General features: G+C 39.4%; 1 protein-coding gene across 1 annotated transcript in view; it reads right to left on the minus strand.

Annotated features, from left to right (window-relative positions):
• Window positions 1–24263, minus strand: part of AP3D1 (adaptor related protein complex 3 subunit delta 1) — a 154149-nt gene that overhangs the window by 21457 nt on the left and 108429 nt on the right. Inside the window, exons 16-22 of the mRNA XM_036755843.1 lie at window positions 15195–15340; window positions 14707–14848; window positions 12904–12975; window positions 9903–9978; window positions 6220–6419; window positions 5328–5401; window positions 794–980 (exon numbers count right to left, since the gene is read on the minus strand). Coding sequence (XP_036611738.1) covers window positions 794–980; window positions 5328–5401; window positions 6220–6419; window positions 9903–9978; window positions 12904–12975; window positions 14707–14848; window positions 15195–15340 — 897 coding nt within the window. The remainder of the gene's footprint in view (window positions 1–793; window positions 981–5327; window positions 5402–6219; window positions 6420–9902; window positions 9979–12903; window positions 12976–14706; window positions 14849–15194; window positions 15341–24263) is intronic.

Consider the following 24263-nt stretch of genomic DNA (forward strand, 5'->3'; position numbering starts at 1 on the left):
AACAAGTCCCTTTTCTTCTCTGGGCCTCAGCTTCCTTAACTGTAAAAAGAGGCAGTTAAACTTGAAGGCCTCTCAGCTCTTGTCCATCTCAAACTCTCATGCCCCTCTCTCCACGATCCTGCCATTGTCACCACAGAAAGAGATGAGGACGGTACAAATATCTGTATTGTTAGAAGTCTGTTTTCCTGAGCCGCTGTTGTCCCCCTGAATCCAGAGCTCAAGGACCACCTTTGTGGTGATGAGCTTCCTGGGACAAGAATCACAGTTTGTTCTTGGGTCTTTACCTGAAGGCTTTCCAGCTTTTTGGAATGTGGCAAGGGGTGATTCCCTGCCAGCTCCACCGTTTTTAACCCAGAAAGACCTATAAAGACCTAGCTAAGGCAAATCCTACAGATTCACCTCAGTCAAAAACAATCAGAAAAGTTCCAGCCAAGGCTTTATTCTTCACATACAAGTTAGGAGGCAGAGGTGGTCTGACAAGGTTTACAAACAAAATATTTCTGATTTATAACTGGGGCTCAAATTTCTATAACACCTTGAGGTTTACAAAATACTTTTCCCACCACAGTCCTCTGAGGTGGGTAATGCAAGCTCTCCATGCTATGGATGACAGAAACAAGGCCCAGAGAGCATATGCCTCCTGTCCTTATTCCCCACCCACCAGGCCACCATGACTCCGCCTGTGGAGAGTCCAGGCATGTCAGGAACTGGGAGGAAATAGAAAACAAGAAGTCATAGCTCCTACCCTCAAAGAGTTTAGTGCCCAAGTGGGCAAGAAACTAGCAAGAATTACCTTTTTCTCTTTTTCTTTCTCTTTTTTCTTTTCTTTTTCTCTCTCTTTTTCTTTGTGTTTCTTCTCTTTCTTTTTGGGTTTTTTGCTCTTCTTTTCTATCACAGGAATTTCTTCTTTTTCAGGGGATTTTGGGGTCTCTGCATTTCTATGTCTTTGGACTGGTAGTTTTTCACTATCTGCTAAGGGCCTTAAAAGAAAAAACAAGGGCAATATTTGGTGACAGAGACCATTCCAATTCCAAAGCATTCACTAGTTTCCCCCAAAATGTGTTCTCTAAAAAAATAAATATTTGCCTAGAAACCCCAACGATGTGTCAAAGCTTGTGATGTGTGCATACTTTAGGGTTCCAAAGGGAATCTTTTGTGCACAGTCAGAGATCACTTTCTCCTGCATGCATTTTAAAAACTACAGACTGACTTTTTTTCAATTCAGTACCAACCTTATCCATTCACTTGAAGATAACAAAAGTACTTGCAGATTAAACACTTTCAAGAAAAACAGTGCGGGAACACAAACACATACTGTCTTAGATCCTCACAAGCTATGTTATCTTTAAAGAGTTGAGGGTAAAGAAGAGGAAAAACTCAGAACTCAAGATAACACAAACTGTCATACAAAGCAAGCTATATAACAACTCATCAGGTCCTTACCAGATGGATAAAATATGTCTACGCATCAGAGGAGGGACTAGTATTTTCTTTTTCTCAAGTCTAGAAACTGGGGACTATAGTGATTTGGAAGCAAGATTCCTTCCTAACTAATTAATTGTTTGTCTGTAGAAGCAAGTGGTGGGTAGTGTTAATCACCAACTGGCATTCTAATCTAACTTCATATATCATGCAGACACAGATACTCAGAATCATACTCTTTTTTTTCTGTAAGTTTAGGGTTTTGCATTTAAAAATAAACATTGAGACGGTTTGTATCTTAGGATAAAGACAAAGCTAGGGGAAGCCCATTTAGTACTCTCCAGGTTTGCTGACCAGTTCAAACTGTTAACCCTTCTGGGTTGGCATTAATATAGTTTAAATGCTTGCTTTAGTATGCTGTCAGCTAGTAAAAGATGGCAGAGGGGAGCCTACTCTAATTTTACTTTAAAACAAAACATTGTAAACTCCCAAGGATCACTTGCTGGTTTAGCTAATAAATAGTTACAGAACTGCAATACACTCAGCTTCCTGGAAGCCTTACATCATGACTCATGAGAAAAGTCACTAAGAAAAAACAGCCATTCAGTTTAGGCTTTGATGTGATCACACCACGTGTGATCCTAGGAAGCTGTACAACATTGTTTTGGGAGCAACAAACCGATTTTTTCAAAGAATGCTGAAATACTGGGATATCTTACCTGTGAGGCTTCCCTGAAACCAGACTGCATGTGGGTGTGAGAGATAGACATGACAATGTGAGCACAGAGAGAAAGAGAGAGAGGACAGAGATTACGAGAACAAGTGACAGACAGACGGGGGCCAATGGATCTGAAGAGATGAGAAGAGAATGGACAGACACAGTATGAAGAACCAAGCATCTTCAACTGGGAACATCATTTAATTTAGATACAATTCTGATAAGAAATTTCCCATATATGCATCTTTTGCTTTGGTTTAGAAGTCCTTTGTACAGCACCTGAAGGACTTTTACTGTTTAAGAATCTTACTGGCTGCTCCTGTTAATCTCTAACCCAAAGCTATGACTCTCTGATAATTTCCACAGCAGGCAACTAGAAAGTAGGAAAGGATTGTGACTACGAACAAGCATTTAGGGTTAAAGAGTCCTTAAAAAGAGTTCCCTTCTACTGTTTGGTAGAAAACCAGAAATGCAGAATTGTCTTTAAATGGAAAAGCTGGGTAAAGCTTGGGCCTACTCATTCCCACGTGTAAAACAAGATTTTCCATAAATTTATCCACTCTAAACAAATAAAAAAAGTGGTGGCCTGAAGCAACTTGCAGTCTTGTTTCAATTGCAGTTGCAAAAATTGGCCAATAGGTCTATGACTTAATTTCTCCCACACCAGAATGCCAAACATGTATTTTTCAATGAATGATTGATAAGAGCTTTGTTATTTCAAAGAAATATCTCATCAGTAAAACTGCTCTGACTTTTACCAAAGCTACTGTCACAAGCGAAACATTTTTTTAAGCCTAGCAAAGCAATACCAGTTATTAATAAAGGACAGAAAAACTTCTATTCACGGCCCTTGGTGCAGTAATAAAGCTACTATCAGAACTGACACAGTGAAAATGACAGTGCTGTTCATCACAGATTCCCCCCTGTAGCTAGAGTCAGAGTAGATGAGAATTTTTTAGGAAGAACACAGAACCAAAACAAATTTAAAAGGAATAGCTTTTCAAACTATTATGGGAAGTGAGCTTCATATTTCTTTCTTGTTATAGCCTATGCCAAAATTGACAATGGTTTGTATCTGTTCTTGGAACAAAAAGGGAGAGAGGAACAATGCCAATAATCGAGAAATGAAGTGCTCCTCGGCCATAATAGCTGACATTTACCTAGTGCTTTAAGGTTTGCATAAAGGGCACGATGCTGAAGGGAATGCAGCGCTGGCCTGGAAGTCACGAAGGTGTGGGAGCCAGTCCGGCACCTGACATACTGTATGACCATGGGTGAAGTCACTTAGCCTCTCAGTCCTCCCAAGGCATCCTCTAAAACAACAAGTTATAGAGGAAGTGCTGATCTGGATTGGTGGAAGGTGTTTCTACAATTACATTCACTAGTTTTAAGACCAAGGGCAGCTCATGTAACCTTTCCAAGCTTCAGTTTCCTCACTTGTAAAATGTGGATAATAATAATGCTACCTATTTATCAAGGTTATTGTGAAGATCAAGATGGCATCAAAGTGCTGTGCAAACCTTAAAGTGTTATATAAATGAAAGCTATTATTATTACAATGTGGTTCAGTGTTAAGAGAATAAACTCAGCTGTCAGAAGACCTGGGCTTAAATTCCACCTTTGACACTCACTCCTTGAGTTGGCCTTGTCACTAAGAGGCAAGTCTCACCTTCCTCCACTGTAAATTAAAGGACTTCGACTAGACTGGTCTATGAGGTACCTTTGAGCATCTATAAATGGAAGGAAGATGTTCTAACCTCTGTGGAGACAACAGATGAGAGGAAGAATGGGGAACTTTGAATGGATGTTGGTTGTTTAAAAACTCTGAGACCTCCTAAGATCCTAAAATTCTCCATTTCGAAGAAGGCCACACTGCTGGATGAAAGAGGAGGCATCAAAATGTGCTGTTAGATGCCATGTTTCCCTAACTCTGTGATTTTGTCCATGGCTGGCCTAAGCACCTGCTCCACTAGGACTTAACTGTTCCAGATTTTCAGATATGTGAAGTAGCTGTTTTGCTCAAGAGTCCAAAGGGATGAAATGGAGGGAGGTGGGGGATAACACCCTTTCAGGGCAGAAAGGAATGAGCTTTATCTAGCTCTCTCTGTAGGAGCAGAAATAACTAGGAAAGGACATTGTCAATTAGGGTTCTCTATCATGCCAAATTCTTTCCGAGGCAGTGGAATGGAGGAGCACAGCTTAGGATGAGAATCTAGGACAGCCAGCAGAGCCTCAGGGGAAGCAACCTCACAATTTCATTCTGCTGGTTTTGGCTGATAAACCTATACTGCAGAGAGGAAAATCCCATGGAAGTCACTAGGCTCAACCGGAGAGGGACGGGGGGTGTGTGTGTGTGTGTGTGTGTGTGTGTGTGCGCGCGCGCGCGCGTGTGCGTGTTAAAAGTTAAGAGTTAAGAAGCAGCAAAAAAATAAAGCAACCAATTAATGATCTCAGATAATGGGGAAAACATGAACATTTTCTAACTCACTGGATAGACACCTGTGTTCACTCTGGGGACATTTTTAGAAAGGATTGGGACATGTTGGAGCACATATAGAGAAGGACAACTAGGAAAATGAGCAGATTCAAAACCACGCCCTGTGAAACCTGACTGAAGGAACTGAGGCTGTTTTAACCTAGAGAAGACAAGACATGGTGTTATTCAGTCATTTCAGTTGTGTTTGACTCTTCGTGACCCTTTTTTGGGGGTTTTCCTGGCCAAGATACCAGAGTGGTTTACCATTTCCTTCTCTAAAAGACAAGACTTAGTGGGCTTGTAATCTTGATTTTTAAATAAAGAGCTGCCATATAGAAGAATGAGGAGGCTTATTCTGCTTTGCTCTAGATGTCAAAATTAAGAGCAATGGGTAAAAATTATGGGGAGACTTCCTAACCCTGAGAATGTTAGAAAATGGAATGGGGTGTACCTTATTAGGTAGTAGGCTCCCTATTCTTGAAGGTGTTTGAGTATAGGCTGAGTACTATGGATGTTGCAGAGGGAGCTCACACATGAGGAAAGAGATTGAAGCAGATAGACCTCATGATCCTTCTAACTATAGGGAGTGTGTGATTCAATAATGCTTTAACCTTTCTGGCCACAAAAGCCCCTAAATAAGGGAAGTACTTACTACATTTTCAGAAGCATTTCAACCAATAGGCAACAGGCCAAAGAATTCAATTTACTTACTTATCCAAATCTATGTCCAGGGCCTTATAGGGATCATTGGGATCTTTGTCATCTTCATCACTTGGAAGTGCATTCTGGGGGTAGGGGGAGGGAGGGTTAGGGAGAGAGAAATAAAAGAGAGCCAGTCTGTTTATATAGAAACCATCCATTCTAACTGGGTATAGCTTCAGAACCCAAGGGGCCCCAGTGAAAAGATAGCCCCGGACTCTAGTTTTATATGAAAGGGCTGAAAAGCTGTCTATATAGTTAATGCTCACATTTCCAAAGGCACACTTAGAAGGAAAGATGTGACTATGGTGCTCAAGGAACTGACACATGCTAGGGCAGCAGAATTTACTGCTAGGGCCTAAAAATGGACATTCTGTCCATATGATTTAGGAGAGGATTCTACCAAAAACAAGTTAAATTATCATTTAAGCAATGCCCCACGTATGTTATAGACCTTCTATGTAAAAATGACTACTGAGTGAAATGGACGTTAAACTACTAGTGATGCAGCAGAAGGCAATGGATGAGGAAGCTATGTTGCTTAGCCAAGAGGTGTGATGTGGGTTTGTTACCAATCACAACTGACTCATTGCTTTCTTGTTAGGTTTCTTGCCTCTGGTTCGGTGTTTTCTCCCCATAAAGTGTGACCCTTAAGGATGTCGAAATGGGAAAGGAAGCGGGAACAGCAGGACAATGTCATTCAGCAGGGTCCTGTTCTAGAAGAGAAGTCAGGACCTCAGACTATGGTGACTCAGGGGAGGCTATAGAAACACAGAACTGGGGAAGAGCCAGCTGTATCTTGAATGGGTTAACTCTATGCCTTAACCAGCAAAGACGACTACAGTGTAAAATGAAGGAAAAGAGAAGACGGTGTGGTGAGGGGAGGGGCGTGCGGGATGCTAACCTCAGGCATCTCCTCAGTGATGATATCCACTTGCTGTGCAGGGGCTATGTCTTCATCACTTTCTGTATGAAGTGAGTTATGCCGCCGATGCTTGCCTTTCTTTTCCTTTTTCTGCTTTTTCTTTTTCTTGTCTTTCTCAAGTTTTTGTTTATGTCTCCGTTCTTCTTCAAGCTTCACGTACTGGTCTGACATAGGAATACCTACAGAGGGTACAATTACAGCGCTGGGGTCCCGAGCCTGTTAAGACATTAAACTCGAGAATGGGGAGCCACAAAGTTTCAAAGGCAACAAGGGTAAAGGAAAGAAACTGAGATGGTATAGAAGGGCTCAACCCCAGTTCCCAATTTCTCTCATGATGGTGGGGGAAAAGTAAACCAAGAGCATGGCACTGCCATGTGTTGCCGCCCTTCCTTTCAGTCTGTTTTTGCTCACTGACCCTCTTTCCTGCAATGGGCCCTCCCTCTTTGGAATCCTTTCCCTCTAAGAATCGGCTCAGCTGACAATCTCTGCCAAAAGCATATCAAAAGATGGCCATTATTATAAGTGAAAGTGTCTTCTCCCTCCTCAGTATCTCTCAGAACTTGGAGCGGACCTCCTCTCCCTGGTGTCGTAGTTCCTTGTGTGTTTATTCCTCCCCCTCCCCCTGCCCTAGCTAGATTGTAGACACCTTTGAGAAGGGACTGTGACCTTCTGTCTTTGTATCACTAGTGCTTAACCCAGGTGCTGAAGAGGTTTGCTGAACTTCCCTCCCTGCCACCAGTCAAGATGTAGTAGGTCTGCTCTCAGTCCCAACTTGGTAATGCAGGGAAGCCATTCATTTTGAGAGCTAAGGGACACAGAGGAAAGCATGTCTAGTGATTAGGCCTTGTTATAACATTTGCTTGCTGCTCTCATCCTCAACGTCTTTGGGAGTAGCTGGCAGAATAACATTCATAAATACTAGACATAGAAGGGACTCAAGGTACTATCTAGGTCAAGGGGAAAAAAAAGATAAAGAGTTTGTGCAAATTTTTAAAAACACATGAAGATTCTGGATGACATTAACACATGGTTTACTTCATCCTTCAAGGTATCCTTATTTCCTCAGATTTATCTACCACAAGCTTTTTGAAGCTTTTATTTCTTCCAAACAAATGTGCTACAGAATGATGGACTAAGTCAGATCGTTTCCAAAATATCTTTCAGCTCTAAAATTTCATGATCTATTTTCTAAGATTCCTTGAAGCTCTGACATTCCATGTTTCATATATAAAGGTCCTTTCCAACACTGATATCCTGTGAAGGTTTATGATGCTGCCTTTGGGCTAAAAGATAGGGGAGGGAGCTGAGAGTCACTCAATGATGACCACTTACATGATCTACCCCAGGGGCAAATCACAGCCCCCTTGCCTGCAAGCTAGTAAAAGGAGCCAGGGTGGGTCAGGAGGACAGGAGCAGAGGGTGGGCTGGATTTGGCCCTTGGGCCAGATTTCAACACCTCCTGATCTAGTAGATTCAACAAAATAGTAATTGAGTATCTAACGTACTCTTTACAATTTCAGGACAAAGTGAGCTACAGGCTCCCCACTATAAAACTCTACACTTGGGGCAGCTAGGTGGCGCGGTGAGTAGAGCACCGGCCCTGGAGTCAGGAGCATCTGAGTTCAAATGTGACCTCAAGACAGTTGACACACTTACTAGCTATGTGACCTTGGGCAAGTCACTTAACCCTAATTGCTGTGCCTTCCCCACTCAAAAAACAAACAAACAAAAAAATACTCTACACTTGAAAATAAATCACAAGAATTATAATGACCAAGCTGGCTCCAAAAAATAGTTGAGAAAATTTATCTTCCTCCTTTCTTTGTAAAGATTAGGAGATTATGTTGTTTAGTCTTTTTAGTCATGCTTGCTGGAGTGGTTTGCTATTTCCTTCACCAGCTCACTTTATAGATGAGGAAACTGAGGCAAACAGGGTTAAGTGACTTGCCCAGGGTCACAGAGCTAGTAAGTTCACTGAGGCCAGATTTGAACTCAGGTCCTCCTGACTCCAGGGCTGATGCTCTACTCACTGAGCCACCTAGCTGCCCCAAGTGTAGAGTTTTATAGTGGGGAGCCTATAGCTCACTTTATCCTGAAATTGTAAAGAATATGTTAGATACTCAATGACTATTTTATTGAACTGATAACACACTAGATCAGGAGGTGTTAAAATCTGGCCCAAGGGCCAAATCCAGCCCACCCTCTGATCCCGTCTGAAAAGAGGCAAGGGGAGAAATATATCTGGAAATGAAGGTGATACAAACAGAAAAGATGTCAATTTAAAGAGGGTGAAAAATTTTTAATAAGAGGAAAGAAAAGAAATCTTATGGCTTTATCACTTACATCCTGCCCTGGCTACCTGAATAGCACCATTCTGGCCTTAAGATGTAGTTTTTCCAGACAAAATTCTTCTATGATATAAAGTCAGTGAATATATGAACCTATAATTCAAATCCAAGATTCAAAAGAATTAAATCAATATTCACCAGTGCCAAGCTATTATTTTAGTCTTTATTCATTTTTCTAGCAGTGATCATTAAAAGTTGCTGAATGTTATCACCCACTTATAAATTCCAGAAAAAAATTATTTCAGCTACATGAGTGACCTCATAGTTTGTTAAAAATCAATACTGTCATATTACTCACTATAATTTGTGAAATGATTTTTAGTACTTGAACAAATTCCAGTAATGAGACTCAGTTAGTGGATTATTAATTGAATCATTCATTAAAAGGACCGTACCAGACTCAGGGAGCTACAAAGATTACTGTTCCTCCTTTTGGGGAGTGGAGAAGTACATTTTGGCCTTAACCTCTTTTCACACAAATTGGCACAGAAGGCCCCTAGTGTTCTGTGCACTTTGCCAAGGCAGTCTCAATTCCTAATGATGAAGTTTTTCTAGTTTTCTCTGTATATTGTTGACAATATATTGAAGAAAGGAGACAGATGGGAAATTCCTTTCTGGGCTGAACTTGCTTCCTTGCTGAACCCAGCCTTCCAGAGAAATGTAATTTTCCTCTTATGTAGAAATAAAAACAAAATATACAAACTCTGTCTTCTACAACTGCTAGGGGGTTCACCTCTAACCGTTCAAGGCATAATTCATTGCATCCTGAAATCCTTATTGTCCCAAGAATGCAAATAGTGACAGTTAAGGGGCAAATTCTGTTGACTGGAAACTTTTTCAAGAGTGGTCTTATGCCTTCATTGGGATCGGTAATTCCTAGTAAGTCTACTCCCTCTACTAACTCATGTCTACAACTGACATTCTTAAGTTTGGGGGACTGGGGTAGGAGGGTGGGAATGAGAGGTTAAGACACTTGGCCAAGATCAAGTAGCCAGCATGCCAGGGGTAGGATTTGAGCAGGTTTTTCTATCTCTGAGGCAAGCAGCTCGCTATCCATGATGTCTCTCCAGAAACGTTACTGCTATATAATTCTCTCTTTCACCCTGTCTGGAAATTAAGTTGATTAGCCTAGGCAGTTCTTGATGTCACTGCCACATCAGCAACTCTAAAGCAAAGTTTCATTTATGCCCCTGGCAACAGGACAGGAACCTTCACATGAATCTGCAGGCTTACTGGTTTCCTGTTGGCATCAAGGAAGAAACAGACATTCCAGCTTCTGAAAATAATGAAGATAAATCTTTAGCACACACTTGCCTGGAACCTTCAAGGGAACTGAGAGATCAATCTGGACCACAGGTATGTGCTCAACACCAGGTGTGTCCTGATACCGCTAGAAAAGTTAAAATTTCAAAAGCATTATTATTGAAAATAAATTTGACTAAGTTTGACTAAATAATAACATTACTTAACTGACTTTAAGAATAAAGGACAATAAAAAAAATTTTTAAAAAGAGTAAAGGACAATTCTTGATGGTCATTAGGACATCAAATAAACATAGATGATTATAATCTGCATACCCAATTCCGTCTACATCTGGAACCACAGCTGATCACATAGATGATCAGAGGGAGAATATTCTTTAGTGATTAAGCGGCAACCTAAACTGACCAAAGGTCATCACCAAGAATGGAGTCTGTGGCTTAATTTGACCCAGTAAGGAAATCTGAATCAATATGATGTTAGAATGTATTGAGAGCTTTTTAGAGAAAAGGTGACAGTCACAAAACCCAATGTAAATGTACATCATGAAGCTTTTTTACATATCAGGCAGAGAAAGCCCAAAGCTGGAAAAGATAACTAAGTCATGAAACGAGATCCATGTGGGACAAGAAGAAATGTAATGGGGATGTCACATCCTCCACATGGAGGGCATTCTCCTCAAGCCTGACTACTTTCAAGCTCTGTGAGAGGATGGCAGTGTGTGGAGAGAGGTGGATTTGAAGTCAGGATGACAGGATCTCAAATACAATCTCTTATACTCCCTTGATGTATTACTATGGCTAAGAAAATTCAGCCTTTCTGTGCTTCTGTCCCTTCATCCATAAAATATATAAAAACAAAAACCACCTGCTGAGTGTATCTGTCACACAGGGTAGTTCTTAGATCACAGAGTGAGAGCTAGAAGGAGCCTGGAAGTTCATCTGAGGTTCATCTCATACAACCCCTGATCTTACTGAGGACTGAGCACCAGACTGATTTTACTGAGGCTATAAAGTAATGTGCCCATGGTCACATAGGCAGTAAGTGGCAGAGCCAGGAATCAGCTCCAATTATTCTGCCTCAAAATTCACCACTCTACTGCACCATGCTGCCCCTCTTGCACTGAGGCTCAAATGAAATGAAATAATGTACACAGGAATGTATTTGCAAACCTTGACATGATATGTGAATTTTATTGATGATGATTGTTATTATTAGAAAAAATCATGGATATTATTACTACCTTAAGGAGGCAACCAATAAGATACTAATAACTATAACTCATATTTAAACTTTCTCATTTCTATAAAATCTTTATGGGAATAATTTACACATTAATAACAAGAGCATCCCTGATGACAATATAAGGGAATAGGCAAGCTTTCAAAGGATACTCCATAGCCAACCACATTTCAACATTCACACAAATGTCTAAAAGATGCAGAGAAAGAACCCCACTGTGTACATAATATGTAGACTACAAGCAAGTACTTGATCGAGTAGAGCAAAATGAATCCTGAAAGGTTCTCCTCCAATGAAGCAACTGCCTTGCATGGATTAGGATTGTAATAAAAGGTTGCTTGAAAGACACAACAGAGACTCTGTTGAATAACACTATCATTAAGATAATTTGTCCTCACCATTTCAGAGTTGGGTGGTCGGCCTGATGGCCTATGGAACTGGTTCATACATGTCTTAGGCAGACAATGCAGATGGACAATGATTGGGGTCAGACTGGAATAAGGAGAGCAGACTGAAATGCATTTGAGTAATTGTAGAGTGCTTTTAACGAGGCTCAGATTCTCCCTAAGGCAAAACCCCATCTTTTAAACACCAAAAATCTTCTGGTGATGGCTATGAATAATTAAGCATCACAATCTCCAAAGGAACAAAATTTCAGGTCAATGAACAGAGATGAATGCTGCATATAAATATGCTGTTGCTTCCAAGGAAAACTTTTATGCCATTTCTGGCATATGTATTCAATCATACTCTATGGCCAGGTGGGATTTATACCAGGAATGCAGAACTGGTTCAATATTAGGAAAACTAATAGCATAACTGACCATACCAGTAACAAAACCAACAGAAATCGTATGATTATCTTAATAGATGCAGAAAAGGCTTTTGGAAAAATACAACATCCATTCCTATTAAAAACACTAGTGAGCATAGGAATAAATGGAGCCAAACACCATGACAGCAGGTATCTTCTGGACCACCATAGGTACTCTGAATTTCATCTGACTACTCCTGATAATGCTGACACAAGAATAATTCTGAAAGGTTCTTGGAGCAAAGGAATGATGATTCAATATCAGGCTTCCTTAACCTTTTGCCTATCACAGACCCCTTTGGCAATCCTTTGGTGAAACCTGTGGACCTTTCCTCAAAACGTTTTAAAATGCATAAAATAAAATACATAGGATTGTAAGGGAAACTAATTCTATTTCAAATACAGTTAGCAATTAAAAATAAAAAACAAAAGGCCCCAGGTCAAGAATCCCAGACATGTTCCATGATCCTGAAAGAACTACCTTCAGCTAAAACAACTTAAAGATAAGCAGCTACTTCTGTGGGAATGATACCATCAATGCGAAAGTTAGAAGCTGATGTGAAAGGCAGTTTACCCTCTGGGGGATAAAGTAGAAGCTCAGATCACTGCAGACCTTGAATCTATTATGCAGGCTCTAAGACAATATGGAAGGGACTCTTTCTTAAAAGGGGAATTATTTGAGATTATATGGAATAACATTGGTTGGGTATAACTCATACACAAAATTATAAAACAAAAGTTACATCACTGTTAAGTGCTTCTATTCAGCAAAATTTCCTTTGGCTTTTTGCCTTAAAACAACAAAACTGCCACCTTATTTCTGTTAAATTAAACAAGATAAGGCTATTAATTTATTTAGAATATTTGAAAGCCTAACTCCACATGTATGGAAATGCAAAGGAAATGGACAGGATAACATTCATTCCACCACTGAGAATTACTTTTAGCCACTGCCTTACACACAGAAAGCATATTTAACAAAGCAGTTTCTTACTTACCTTTTGAGGTGAGGGAGAACTTTTGATATAAAATGGATTGTTGGCCTGTTCCTGTTTCCGTGCTTCCCGACGCTGACACACAATATTAAATAGCAGGTGTAAGGGAACAAACAAATGAAAGCTCAGTTTAGTGGCGGGGTATTGTAAAGTATACCTGAAACATTTCTTTCCTGATTAATTGGGATATAAACTATTATGATCCCAATTCAATTTTCAGTATGGTGTAAGAACAGTATAATCAGAACTACTGAAATTTAAAATTATGGTCTGTGCACAAAAATCTGAAGAGCTCAATTCAAAGTGACAAACATTTCTGAAATGCCTGCATGAAGATACAGCTCTTGTGTCTCATGGAGCTTTTCTCTTATGAAGAGGTGGTATAATATGCTGAGAGTCAAAGATCTAGAAGTCCTAGGGCTGAGTCCCAGTTGTGGCTGTGGTTAAGTCATTTCACCTTGATGACCTGTTTCCTTCTCTGTAGATTGTGGAATAATAATCCTTGCATAATATTCTCTACATGCTATTAAATGAAAAGCATTATAAAACAGGCCAATTATTTCAGAAGGAGAGGTAGAGCTCCTTACTTATTTTAGAAAGGAAGGAAGCGGAGGCAAAATATACAAAAATAGGTAAATATGGAAACCCTTTAAAAGGACAGGTTTTTGACATCAGTGCAGAATGGTCATCTGGAAAAGCTTACTTTAATCCTGGTTTCATCTATAATCCTCCATTATAGTCCTATTCTGTTGCTTTATTATGGTGAGAAGGTGACTATGGATTCTTGAAGGATTTGCAAAAAAAAAAAAAAAGTGGCAGGTCTGTCTAGCTAGAGAGGCTTTTACTACAGTCTATCAAAGGGCTGTCTATTCATCTTCTGAACACAGGGCTCAGTGCAGTGGCTCATCCCCAGAAAGCTAGACACAGTTAACTTAGAAGACTCTCCACTGACCTACTCTCCATCCCTGACATTCCACATTGTCTCTCTGTCCCTTCACAGCAGCTGACCTCCATACCCAGAATGCTCTCCTCCTCCACTTTCACTTCTGGGTATCTCTAATTCTATTCAAAACTCAAACCAAATAATGGTTTGAGGGTCCCTCTTCCTCCACGAGGCTTTTCCTGATTGCCACAATCATAAGGGTTTTTCTCACGACCAAATTACTTTGTATGTGCTCATCTGTGTACATGCTGTTTCACTCTAGTAGAATGCAAGCTCACTGACTGGCACAGGGCCCAGCACATAGCAGACCCTTAATAAATGTTTACTGAATAAAAGGAACGGCTTTCTTTTTGTTTTGTATCTCTGGTGCATAGCACAATGCCTGGTATGTAATTGGCACTTAAGAAATGCTTATAAAATTGAATTGAAAAAGGGACATAAAGCTGGGATCTACAAGAGCAGAAGGAATAATCACTCTGATAAAAATCACAGATCCTAGAAGTATTGAACTTAATTAATCTACAATGCACATTAATACTAAAAACTATGATTAATATAGTACTTAGGTAGCGATATCTGTATGTAAAGAAGTGACTGCTTCTAATTTCGGAGTTGCCATAGGAAGTTTTATTCATAGCAAACCAAAACCTTACACTGGGTTTTAAACTCAAGCATAAAAAAAAAATCAATGTAAATTCTTGCAAAGGTAGAAAGAGTTGTTTTTTGAAGACAACAACAAAAACAAGACCTTATATCTGCGCTATGGTTACTGTGTCTGTTTAGTTATAAAGAAATTAATTAAATATGAGTAGTTAAATTAATTACATATAAACCTATAAACAAGAGTTTTGTAGCTTGCTTACCCTAGCCAACTCCTCTTCATCAATCTCAGGTTGCCGATGCTTAGAATGTCTTTGTTCTTCATCATGGAAAATGGTTTTGGGTTTTTCATCTTCAGAGTCACTATCTGAAGGAGGTTCATTGATCCATGCATCGAGGTCCAGACTAAACATGAGCAATATAATTATATAGCACATAAAAATACCACATTTTTCTACTGTCTGATTATCTAATATCCTAGCACAAAAAATACTCTGTCCAACCAAAAACGATGCTAATATTCTGACGAGTCCAATGAAGAGAACAGCTTCCTTTTCTACCCTTTTGCTAAATAACAGAGATGGGTTCCTCAAAATTGAAGTTCTGAATTACTATTTTCTCTGCTATGACTGGTTGGTGAGATCAGTTCAAGTTAGGAACAATCACAGAAGCAGTATTACCACAAATACCTACTTTATTGCTTTCAAGATAATCTAGGCATATACGTTGAGACTGGATAGAGCAGACTTACCCCTCTGGGACAGGAACTTTTTTCTGTGCTTTGGGAGCCACAGGGTTCAATTCCCCAGCAAACAGGGCAATCACTTCTTCTGCCACTGGTACTTCCTTTGTTTGTAGTTTCTGAATATACTTAATCAATTGCAAGATGCAAGATGCCTAGAAAACAATAACCACATTACTATAAGGAAGTTGCCAAAATATATTTATATATTTGTTGAGGCATATAAATAACTACAACCACCGTATAGCATTCAACATTTCGCTCTGATACCAGACTCTTAAAGAAGAGAGTATAAAACTCATCATGCACTATTTGCTTCAAAAGGGAATTCCTAACGCTTATTTATTACTTATGTCTACTAATGGGGTTCTAAGCCAATAGTTATTTTTTTTTAGTGATTTTTAGTGATCCAAATACACAAAAATGATCTTGACAGAATCTAGCCATTAAACAACACTTTTTTTTTTGGAGGGGGGAAGGCAGGGAAATTGGGGGTAAGTGACTTAAGTGCCCAAGGTCACACAGCTAGTGTGTCAGGTGTCTGAGGGTGGATTTGAACTCAGGTCCTCCTGACTCCAGGGCCGGTGCTCTACTCACTGTGCCACCTAGCTGCCCTGCAACAAGCACTTATACTGCACATCTCTCTCTCTCTCTCTCTCTCACACACACACACACACACACACACACACACACACACACACACACAGACTTTTACACTATCAGGTATATTCTATCTATATGTATATGTGTATATATATTCACTACTATATATCTATGTACAATACTATACACAGCTATATGTATGTATGTATGTGTGTATCAGGTGAGAGAGGAAGGAAGCTTACATATGCTTCAGTAAGGGTTAGAATGACTTGAAATTCTCTCAAGGCTTCTTCAAGCCTCAAACCAGATGACAGGTAGATCCTTTGTAGAGCTTTTCTTGATTCCCCTTAGTTGTTAATGTTTGGTCCCACCTCAAATATCTAAGGACACTTGGTCTTTTTTTATCTCTCCCTTGTCCCCTTTACTTCATACTCTCTATTTCGCCTCCTAATACAGGAGGTGAAATGTGGATAAAACCCTTTCATTTTCAGTGATTCACATGCACAAAAAACGATCCTGACAGAATGTACCCATTAAACAACAATACCGCATGCCTCCCGTGTGCCAGGCACTGTGTTAGTAAGTACTGGGGATACAAAAAACAAAGTGAGACAGGCTGTGCCGTCAAGGAGCTCCCATAATAGTAGGAGACTGAACATGTTTCCAGATAAGCAGTGGCTACATAAGCCAAATAAATGCATAGTGGTATGCAGGAATGGCGAGGGCAGTCAAGAAAGCCGTCCTGAAGGAGGTGGCACATAAAGGATGACTCTCTGGGGAAGAGGAACTGATAGGGTATGAGAGGAAAGCTACGTGATGCAAAAGCCATCAATAAAAAACTTTTTAAAAATAGAGAAAGGAGGGAGATCTTGAACTAAAAGAGAAAACCCATGAGGAGTTCAGGAAACAGACTGCAAGCCAGGTTGAGATATAATATAGTAGTGATGAGAAACTATCAATCAGACATATGCTAAAGTACTTGTTTTTTAATATTTTGATGATTTTTTTTTTACCTTTTGTCACTTCCTAATAACCATGTTCGAGCCACAGTAATATACATGCAATACACACCAACATATCACTCATATCTGCTAGCATATAGAGCCGAATTCCACTCCCATAGTCTACAGTCTATATCAGGAGGAAGGAAATGTTTTATCATACCTCATCTGTAATCCAGAAGTAGCATTACATTAATATAAATTCAGATCTTTTAGTGCAATTTCTACAAAAATAAGAGCAGTAATTTCTTGACTTAATAACAATTTTCTGTTTTAAAAAGGAAAAGGAAAAAAGAGGAAGACTTGTAATTCTGGAGCTGAGTTTCACTAACAAGAAAAAACTTTTTGGGAAGATCATGATTCTTTTAGAGTTTGTGATAGGAGAGCAGAAGAAAGCTAACAGTCTCATATGCAGCTTAAATTTTGGAAGAGCAGATTTCAAAGGGTCCACAGAAACGATAGGTAGAATTCTGCGGAGTAAAAATCTATAAGCTTTCAAGAATAAGATTTGGAAGACATAAAGAGAAACCACTTTGATGAAGAGAAAAAGGTTAAGTTGCCTAAAGAGACCATCAATGTAGATGGATGTGAAATTCACTGACTACTTTATGTTTTAAAAAAGTTTACAACAATGGAAACAGAGGCAGGAAATAGATGAACACAAGTGAATGGCATGGATTTATAAGTGAAGTCAAGTTAACAAGCATTCATTTTTTATTTATTTATTTTTTGCTTTTTGGCAGGGCAATTGGGGTTAAATGACTTGCCCAAGGTCACACACCTAGCACATGTGTCAAGTGTCTGAGGCCAGATTTGAACTCAAGTCCTCCTAACTCCAGGGCCAGTGCTCTACTCACTGTGCCACCTAGCTGCCCCAACAACATATGCCAGACACTGTGCTCAGCACTGGGGATAGAAAAAAAGGCAAAAACATCTCTATTCTCAAGGCGCTTAAGATGGTGTGCTCAGGCCCCAGCCCTAAGATCAGGTCTCTGGAAGACTCCCAATTTCTCAGTGGGACCCTGTCCCATGAGAAAATTTTCTCTTGTTGCAGAACACATTCTCTTATCAGAGCAGAGAGAGGCATACCTGGCCCTAGGATTTTTGTCCCTGGCTGGCCCAAGGATTCTCTCTCTGACTTGGCACCAGATCTCCAAGGTTCATGCCTCTGACAACTCCCTCAGTGCCTGGTACACTTCCTATACTTTCCCATCCAAAGACACCTGGATCCTTAGATTACCAAATTAGTACCCTTGGCATTCCTTTTCCATGCCCCCTTTTTATATAAACCCCAGCACCATCCTCAGTCTCTCACAGGTTCCCATAAGGACTCTTGCCCACTTTTGCTAAAGTGTTATAATAAATTCTTTGCCACTTGATTAAGAGAAGGCTTGAGTGTGTGAATTCATTCCAGGCAACTCTGCCTTGGCATTCTCGGGGTCCCAGCACCCCAAAACCTTGTCAACTTACAGTCTAATGAGGGAGACAATAAACAAAGAACTATATGTAGGCAAGATGTATACAGGATAAATTGGAGATACATATATAGGATATAAGGAAAGTATGGGATATTCTAAAGATATGAACACTGTACTCAGAATGAATCAAGGCTGGTAAAGAAACAATGACAAGGGGAGGGGAGGAGGGAGGGAAGATGGGAGGGAGGGAGGAAGGAACGAAGGCAATGACAGGGAACTTCCTGCCAGGATGGTTGCCTGAATGAGTAACAGAACTGCCAGCTCCCAAATACCTAACTCCTGCAAAAATCTTAAGTTTATACCAGACTGAATAATGATAAAGAAATCCAATAAGAAACTACAATATACTTCAGACACCCAAGAACCACACAAAGTTAACCAGAAGCCCAAAGGCAATTTGGTTAAAGGTGCACCTCCAGCAAAATAAACATCAGTGCGACCAGAGACTGGACACTTGTAGCCAGCAAGTTTCTCGGTCTGGAGACAGCAAGACCGAAGGGTCCCTGGAAAAGAGCAACAGGGTGATCAAAAAGTCCCATAGTGGAGACACTGGAACTCCCAGAAAATACTCACACCAGGTCAGCTGATACTCAAGAGGCTCTAAGATCCCTAACATTCTGTGGTGAGATGACACAGAAGAGTGAAAATCCAGAACTCAAAGATCAGGGGTGGGGGGGAGGAGGAGAAGAGGTAATGGAACGAGAAAAGAACCCTAAACCTAGGAGGTGGAGGTTAGCAAAAGAACTCAGGGGAACCAGACAAGATCAAGAGGGTCAAACACTTGCAGCAAAAGACAGAACGTGGCCTGGCCACAAAACCTCAATTAAGAAACTAAAGTTGGACAGATTAGTAAATTAAAGAAAATACCAACTAGTATCAAAAAATATTGCAGATCTAGAGCTCTCTCAAATGGAAAGCAATTCTGTAAAACTTATAAGCACAGATTCAAAAGAAAAAAATATTTCTATAAGGACTACAAGAATTACTACATGACGATGAAAGATGTACAAGATAAAAATAAATGAGGCACAGGGGCATAGGGGGAGGGCACAACAAGGTGGTAGACAAAAAAGAAGTACAGTGAACTCCCCCATCCCTAAATCATTTAAAGAGATCTAGAAAATGTACCAAACCAAACATGATGGAGAACTCCAAGAAATAACCACCATGAGTCATTCTTCCATTTCAGGTTGGCCCGGGGAGAAAGCAGAGGTCTGTGGATGCTGGAGACAGGAGTCTGGCCAGGGACACCGGGCTGTACAGAAAATTACAATTCAGGAAGCGACACCAAAGCAAAACGAGGTCCCAGATCCATACTGGGGAACCATAACCTCAGGTGTCAATAGATAACTTTGTTGGTCTAGAGTAGACTGAGGGAGGAACTTTCATGTAGGGGTGGCATTCTGGGATAAGAAGTAGCTGCAGGCCCTGGGCTGTGTGAAAGAGGAGTAAGATCAGAAGCCAGCAGGAGCTTTGTGGCTCGGATCCCAGGAGCAGAGCAGGGTCTCAGTTCCATTTCTAGCTCAGAGTGAAGCCTACAGAGGAATAAAGAGGGAAGGATCAGCAGAAAAAAAGGAAACCTACAGCTCTCTCACTCTGAACCAACAGGGCCACTAAGCTGGTTGAGTTCATCAGCAGTCTACTACTGCTCAGCCCCAAACCTAGGTCAAAGCTCAGATCAGATGGAAGCAATCAGATTTAACCCTAGATCAAACCACTCTGGGAGAACAGAAAACTTGCAGAACTCTAGCCTGAGCTGTTTATATCTTCCAAAAAGCAACAATAGGACCAGCCCAGACATTCCCTCCAGAAGTGCCCAGAGCATGGCCCCGATATCAAGGCCACAGTCAAGAAGTAGGTTGAAAGAATGAACAACAACAACAAAAAAAGCTCACTATAAGGAATTACTATGATAGGGACACAAACTCAGAAGAAGAAAATAACTCCAAAACATCTGGAACAAAACCTCAAAGGAAAACACAGCACAAATTAAACTAAAATCCCTGGGAAAGACGAAGTTTGAATTTTTAAAAATGGGTAAAAAATGTTTTTTTATAAATAAAATGAAAGTACTAGAGGAAAAAGTTGGAAAAGAAAGGAGAGCTATGACACAAAAAATTAGAATGAGAATTAACTTGGCCAAGGGATATAAAAACTTGCCCAAGCAATAGACTCCCTTGAAAATCAGAATGGACCAGATAGAAATCAATGAAACAACAAGAAATATTAAAACAAAATTAATTTAAAATGAAAACAATAGAAGAAATTCCCAAATGAAAACTCCCAGGAATATTACTGCTAATAATCAGTTTCCAAGTTAAAGGAAAAAGTACGGCCAAGCAGCCAAAAGAAAGAGTTCAAGTACCAAGTAGCCACAATAAGGACTACATATCATTTAGCAGCCATAACTATAAGGGAGAACAGAAATATAATATTCACTAGAAATATAATATTCAAGAAGGCAAAGGATATACATAGGCTTATAGTCAAGAATAACTTACCCAGAAAACTGAGTATAATCCTACAGGGGGGAAATGAACCTTTAATGAAATAAAGAGCTTCAAGCATTCATGATATAAAGAACAATTAAATAAAATCTTTGATGTTCAAACATAGGATTTAAGAGAAACATAAGAATAAACAATCACAGATTAAACAAGGTTAAACTGCTTATATTCTAATATGAGATGACAGATTTGGTCCTTTCTGAACTCTTATTATCATCAGGGCTCATAGAAGAAATCTAATTAGGCAGCTAGCTGGCTCAGTGAGCCTAGAGTCAGAAAGACCTGAGTTCAAATTCAGCCTCAGACACTTACTAGCTGTATGACCGTGACCAAGTTACTTAATCACTGTTTGCTCTAATTCACTGGAGAAGGAAATGGCAAACCACTACGGTATCTTTGCCAAGAAAACCCCCTTAGCCAGTATGGTCTACAGGGTCATGAATGAATGAACATCAATCAGACAAAAAGCCTGAAGTGGTTCTTTTGTGTCTTCATGATCTTAAAAGAAAAATGGAAGAGGGAAGGGAAGAAGAATACACTAGAGGAGAATAGGAAGGAAGATTAGGAAAAATTAACTCAAATAGTCAATCCTGAGAAGTAGAACTCTATCCAAACAATGACAAGGGGAAGAGGGTGATGGCTGATACTTATACCTCACTCTCACCTGAACCAGTAAAAAGAAGGACACACACACACACACACACACACACACACACACACACACACACACATATTTTACTCGATAGGGAAATAGGAGGGAAACAGTTCATTGATTCCATGAGATGGTAAGAAATATTAGCATAAAATTAAAAGACTGTAAAAACAAAAGAAAATTTAAGATATCTGACATAAAAAAGTGACCCGGAAAGCAGGTCAAGGGAAAGATAATTTAAGAATCATTGAATTCCTTGAAAACAATGATTTAAAAAACAAATAAACAAAAAACCATGGACACAATATTTTAAGAATTCATAAATGAAAACTTTCCCAATCTTATAGGACCAGAAAGCAGGATAAGAAAAAAATCTACTTATCAGCTCCCAAAAGGAAAAGTCCCATGAATGTCACAGCCAAAATCCAGAGCTACTACACTAAGAAAAAAAGTACTTCACACAGCCTGAAAGTAGTTCAAGTAGCAGGGAACCATAATCAGGATCCCACAAGATCTGATGACTTCTACTAAAAGTCAAGAGATCTTATAATACAACATTCCAAAAGTGACAGGCTTACAATCAAGAATAATTTACCCTGAAAAGTTAAGTATAATTCTACACAGTGAAAAAAATTTGACCTTTATAAAATAAAGGATTTCTAAGCATTTCAGATGTAAAGTATAGAAATTTTGAAATACTGAGACATGAGTTCAGAGAAATCTAGAAAGGTAAATTTATTTAAGTAATTGTAAGAACCTGTTTGATAATGTAGTGCTAACATTCTAGCCTATGTCTAGTGTACATAAGAAGTAATGATAGAAACAACATAATGACTAAACATAACTCAAGGTGAAAAAAGCAATCCACTTCCTGACACAGAAGTGACAGACATAAGATATAGAGATACACACTTTGGGACAATGGAAGATGCCGTGTAATTTGTTTTGCTTGACTATGCTTCCTTGTTAGAAAGTTTCTTTCTCTTGGTTTTTAACTGAGATGGCACAAGGGTAGGTGGGCAACAGCAAGTGATGAAAAAAAGGAAAGAAAAAGACTGGAACATTTAGAACCTCCCAGAAGAAAACAGAAGGTCAGAAGGAAGCAGACAAACAGGATAGTTTAAAATCTACTATACACACGTTTTAAAACCTTTAAGAAAGGAAACTAAAGACAGTAAGATTTTCAGGACTTTTTTAAGTTATACTGAGAAATATGGGAAACACAAAGGAAGGCTCGGAGGCTGTTTGAGGCAGATGGTAACAACAATAACATAGTGGAGAGAAGGCTGAGCCACACTTCATTTCCTTCTATTTTCTCTGCCAAGGAGAACATCATTTGGACTAGAAAGAATTGAACAAAACGGCTAAAAGGATGTTGATGTACTTAGGATAAGATGAATAGTAAGAAAGTACCGAGTCACATTTCATGAGTAAAAGTTATCAAGTTTAAATGAACTACATTCCAAGGTATTAAAAAACGGAAGGATATGACTGACGAGCTACCATCAGTGCTCTTTAAAATACTGCGGTGAAGAGGAGATAACACTATAAAAGGTAAATGTTCCAATTTAAAAAAAAAAAAAAAAGAATGAAGTCTGTAAACTATGTAGTCTAATAAGCATGATTTTAATTTTTGGTGAAACTCTGAAACATTATTAAAGGAACTTTTGATTAAATTGAACAGCTAGAAAAGAAATAATCAAAAGGCACCAATCTAAATTCCTTAAGAACAGGTTATGCCATACTAATCTAATTTTTTTTATGATAAAGTTATTAGAAAGATAGATCATCGCATGAATGCTCTATATATCTCATTTACCTTCTTATGCTCTTCATGTGGACAAGATGTAGAACGTGAGCTAAAAACTCAACAAGGGAGGAGTTATTACAATTTAGAAGCCATCTTAAAAAGGTGCATCCAGTAGCACTCCCAGGAACGTGTGCTTGGTCTTGTGCTGAATAAAAGTCACAGGTGGCATGCTTATCACATCTACCATCCCCACTGTTCCCTCTATGGAGGTTTCTACCTTCTCAGTTGCATATGTGGCCCAGCAAGGATACCACTTAACTCCCTCTCCTCTCCCTGTCTATCTCCTTTTATGTGCTATCTTCCTCCAAAATAATGTAAGGTCCTTGACGGCAGGGACTGTCTTATTTGCTTGGGCTTATATCCCCAGCTTTCAGCACAATATGTGGCACATAGTAAGCACTTAATAAAACTAATTCCTTCCTTCCTTCCTCCCTCCCTCCCTTCTCTCCTTTGTTCGTTCTCTCCCTCTCTCTCTCCATATATATATATGTATATATATGATATATACATACACATACACACACACACACACACAAATGACACAAAGTTAGAAGGAACATCTAATACACTTTCTAAAAGAATCAGGTTCTAAAAAATCTTGTCAGAATAGAACCTTGGGCTGAATCTAGTAAATTAAAATTTAATGGATATAAACAGTAAGTCTTACACCTGCATCAAAAAACAGCTTTGCACGTAAAAGATGGGAGAAGTACGTCTAGATAGCAATTTCTCTGAAAAGTACCTGAGGGCTTCAGCAGGCAACAGGTTTGAAAAAAATCAACAGCATTTGCAAGGCAGCCAAAAAATACAGCCTAAGGCTCCAATGATAGCAGCACAGTGTCCAGGACTAATGCAATGGTGGTGCCACTGCATTCTACCATGGTCAGACAATATCTGCAGCTTTTTGTACAGTTCTGGTGTCACATTCCAGGAAGGACATTAATAAACTATAGGACAATAAGATGTAGTAACGTAGAAATGTAGTAACGTAGAAATGTAGTAATGTGGTTAAGTAATGCAAATACAG

The sequence above is a fragment of the Trichosurus vulpecula genome, chromosome 1 (assembly GCF_011100635.1).
Source record: "Trichosurus vulpecula isolate mTriVul1 chromosome 1, mTriVul1.pri, whole genome shotgun sequence".
Classification (NCBI taxonomy): domain Eukaryota; kingdom Metazoa; phylum Chordata; class Mammalia; order Diprotodontia; family Phalangeridae; genus Trichosurus; species Trichosurus vulpecula.